The 3,778-nt window shown below is 37.1% G+C and overlaps 1 protein-coding gene across 2 annotated transcripts in view; it reads right to left on the bottom strand.

The window, feature by feature from the left end:
- Positions 1 to 270: 270 nt before the first annotated feature.
- Positions 271 to 3,778, bottom strand: part of LOC21409279 (la-related protein 1C) — a 5,369-nt gene continuing 1,861 nt past the window's right edge. For both annotated transcript variants that reach the window (XM_024177022.1, XM_024177023.1), the window contains 5 exons: positions 3,540 to 3,778; positions 3,323 to 3,461; positions 3,092 to 3,182; positions 1,622 to 1,693; positions 271 to 1,417 (listed from right to left, as the gene is read on the bottom strand). The exon at positions 3,540 to 3,778 ends at the window's right edge or, in 1 of these variants, runs on beyond it. In XM_024177022.1, the coding sequence (XP_024032790.1) occupies positions 1,190 to 1,417; positions 1,622 to 1,693; positions 3,092 to 3,182; positions 3,323 to 3,461; positions 3,540 to 3,778 (769 nt within the window). In that variant the 3' untranslated portion in view covers positions 271 to 1,189. The remainder of the gene's footprint in view (positions 1,418 to 1,621; positions 1,694 to 3,091; positions 3,183 to 3,322; positions 3,462 to 3,539) is intronic.

Raw genomic sequence — 3,778 nt, 5'->3', positions numbered from 1 at the left:
CAGAGATAGAGAGGGCTATAGCTATTTCATAGGACACTCGTTCAAACCGGTTTTCTTCCTAACATGATTCACTTCACCAAGACACAACAAACAATAATACTAGGAATAATTAGAAGTTTCAATTATGCGTTTATCTAAGGCATCAAATTATCTCCTCGACCTGTAATTTAATATCACCTTCCATTTGAAAGTGCATTTAAGAAACGGGGAAAAAAAGAAATGGATGCTCATTCTATTGAATTTTAAATAGAAGCAATAAAAATAGGCGCCATCGTAAACTACAAAATAATAATAATAATAATAAGTAAATATAAAGGTGAAATCCAATGGCCCTGACCAAAAATCCACAGTATAATAATGAAAATTAAATGCCAACGATATCCGGTTCAGAACTGGATAAATCAAAAGGTGTTATGATCCCTCAGGGACCATTTATGCAGTAAAATCTTCAAGGGTTTGAAGATAAAAGGTATACATATAAATGGAATTCCAGGTTGTGTTATTAAAAAGATGAGGGAAAAAAAAAACAGTCCAGACATGACCAGGATAATGCTCTCAGTAACAGAGCAAACTAGCAGCATGAGCAGCAGCAGCAGCATCATATCATGATCATGATCATGATCATCATCCAGCAAAAACCAACACCAACACCACCAACCCCCACCCCCCCAACCTCCTCAGTATGCAGAAACAACTCCAGAAAATGCTTTCTTCATCTTCCATCACTTCTCACAAACACGTAAGTGCAAATTGGCCCCAAAGATTCTTAAAAAAACCAGCTGAGGGGCACCAAGGGGGAACTACAAAATCAAAACTTCCCCGCATATAAGAAGCAAAAGGCATGCCACCATAACAAGTATCGAAGAGTTAGAGATTGAAAAAAAAAAAAAGAAAAAAAAAAGGAAACACCCCAGGAAAAACAGACAAAATGCCATCATAAAACTAAACTCATGCTACTAGATTTAGTCATAAAAGTTCCCCTTTTTTTTTTCATTTTCTTCTTTCAGTTAGTAATTCTCCTTACCCCCTTTTTTTCATTGTCAATGTATTTGCCAAGCAAGTCGGCGTGTTTTCAGTATGCCATCCTATGACACTCATGGGAACCAACATATCCCACCAAGGTCATCCATCACCTGCCCCCTCCGTTCCTTCTATAAAGAATATGCGCAATTCAAGCACATTTCCTACGCTAATTTCTTCCTGAGAAAGAGTGATCCGCTACATCGCCATTGGGGAGGTGTTGCTGATAATTGCTGCTGATGTTGGTATTCCTCTCTTCCAGCGCAATGCCCTGAACACGAGCTGCCAATGTATCATGACTCGACTTTCCAGGAGTCCGAGGGCTTGAAGCAGTAGAAAACTGAGCAGGAGGCATTAACCATCTCATCCAGTCGTTGCGCCTCCTTACTTTGTCACCCTGATAATACAAGGAAAACGAGAATGAAATTAGGGCAGCGTGACACTCCACAAGTGAGTAGAATGTAACTGAATTTTAGCAACCACTCCCTTTGTTAGGCAAGCTAAAATGCACGCAGGTGACATTAGTTTGTACAAAGGAGAAGAATCTAACAAGCTTCCAGACTACCAAAAAAAATCCCCAATATATTGCATGCCAAAATACCTGAACTTCAACGACATTTGACATTCGTACAGCCTCCAATATAAACTGGATGTTGTCGGTCAAATGCAGAACCTGAAGAAATAGACATAAAAAGAAACTGTTTTTGCTGGGATAGAAAACAAAATAATTTAAAAAAAAAAAAAAGTGATCTAGAAAAACCATAAGAAGAACTTCCCACCATTTTACAAGCATCCCTTAATTTGTCAGTATATCAAGAAAAGAGAAAGTATACAGATTGCAGAGTTTCCAAATGTGAGTAACAAAAAAAAAAAAAAACCGCTCTGCCATTTCAAATAAGATAGAAACGCCAAAAACCACCTCTGGTATTACTGATTGTTTTCCAAGGTAATCTCCGTGTCAATATGTCTGGAAAATTCCTTTCTTTAGTTGTAGTTGGAAGTTTAACATAGTAGTGGGACAGAGAAAAAGCACTACATAATGGTCTCACAGTTTTTACAAAGAAAGCAACATTTGACACATACAGAAAAACTCAATTGACCTGTTCATATTGTTAAGCAATTCAATAAATTTACCTCTTACTAATGTGGGAAATGTGCCATTTTCTGAAATGGCACCAAAGCAGATTCTATTGGTTGGAGATGGACGCTTTTGATACAGAAGGAATAAACAAGATTCTATGTGCTAGGGCAACCATTACTGGAAAATCTAAAACTTATGTTGGTTATATCATGAGACTAGATAAGTCCATGGCCATAGGAAAAGCAATTACGTATATCAGCCAACGTTGCTGATACTTTGGGAATTACAAAGATACAGAAAACAAAAACTTATTTATCTAAAACTTTGGATACCAATGCTAGGCTTTAGGTGATAAAAACTGAACAAAATATCAACGGGCTAACACAGATGCGGTAGCAACTTGGAGAAAGATAACAAAACACTGATATAAACAGGTTGGAGAACTGCAATGAAGATGTGCGGCTTTAAAGTTACGAACCACAATGAAAATTGTTTAGATGCTTGTATAAGAACTTAACTACAAATCTTAGGAACTGAAGTGCAATGTAAAGTTGAAGGATCAGAAAGATTTGCATAGCAACACCATGTAGCACACTAAATAAAAAATAAAAATAAAAATAAAAATAAAAATAAAAATAAAAATAAAAAAACCAACTATGCACACAATTTAATCAGTCAAGCATAAAATACTTAAATGTTGTTTATATTCTGGCTAAATGAAACAAATGCTGAACAGGATCACAGAAAAGTAAACCAATGAAATAACTCAAAGTCCAATATAGAGTAAGAACAAGCAAATAAAGAACTTAAGCATCCAACATATGCAGAAGCTAATGTACATCATATAAAATACTAAACTGAGCATCATGAAACATCTACAGACATATAAATACTAAACTGAGCATCATGAAACATCTACAGACACGGAAGAGCAGGTTAACAAAATAATCCAGTAAATGAAAACCACTGGAATATCCTGAAACAACTTACTTTGTTGAAGCCAGCAATTAATTTGATAGGAACCCACCCCTGGTCATCCATGTTCTGCCGCAAGTATATATCTTTAATTAAATTTTCATTACTGCAACAAAAAAATACAAATGCAACCACTGTCAACTCTTAGCTATAGTTTCTTTTCCGCAAGAAAGGAAAAAGGACTATGGCAACAGGGAAAGTAAGGTATATATTAGCTATATTTTGATAAACCAATGAAAGGAGCACCTGAAATAATAATCTATCTGATTAACAATCTTAGAAGGCAACTGAGGATCTGCAGGAGAATAAAACACAGGAGACAATGGAGGTGCTACGCCTACGAATGGAGGTGGAGTAGGAACATATACCAATTGAGGTCCCAAATCTGATAGATCAATGGACAGACGCATAAGAAGAATCTACATGTCAAAGACATCTAACAAATAACACAAAGTCAGCTTACCTGACAACCTAATATGAGTACCATAAGGCTGAATGTGCGGTGGAAGAAAGTGGGGTGGAGGAGGCGGAGGCGGTGGACCACGAAACACTCTTGGAGCAACTCTTGGCTGCTGCATATGGTTGTCTCTACCATTGAAACTTCTATGGGAATTCCAATCATGACTTCCACGGTCTTGATCACGCCTGCCTCCATAATTGTGATGGTGAGAACCATCTCCGCGTGGATGAGGACCACCATTC

This window comes from Morus notabilis, unplaced genomic scaffold, assembly GCF_000414095.1.
Source record: "Morus notabilis unplaced genomic scaffold, ASM41409v2 Scaffold384, whole genome shotgun sequence".
Taxonomy (NCBI): Eukaryota; Viridiplantae; Streptophyta; class Magnoliopsida; order Rosales; family Moraceae; genus Morus; species Morus notabilis.
The sequence above is the reverse complement of the archived record's forward strand: the minus strand, read 5'-3'. Positions and strand labels throughout refer to the sequence as shown.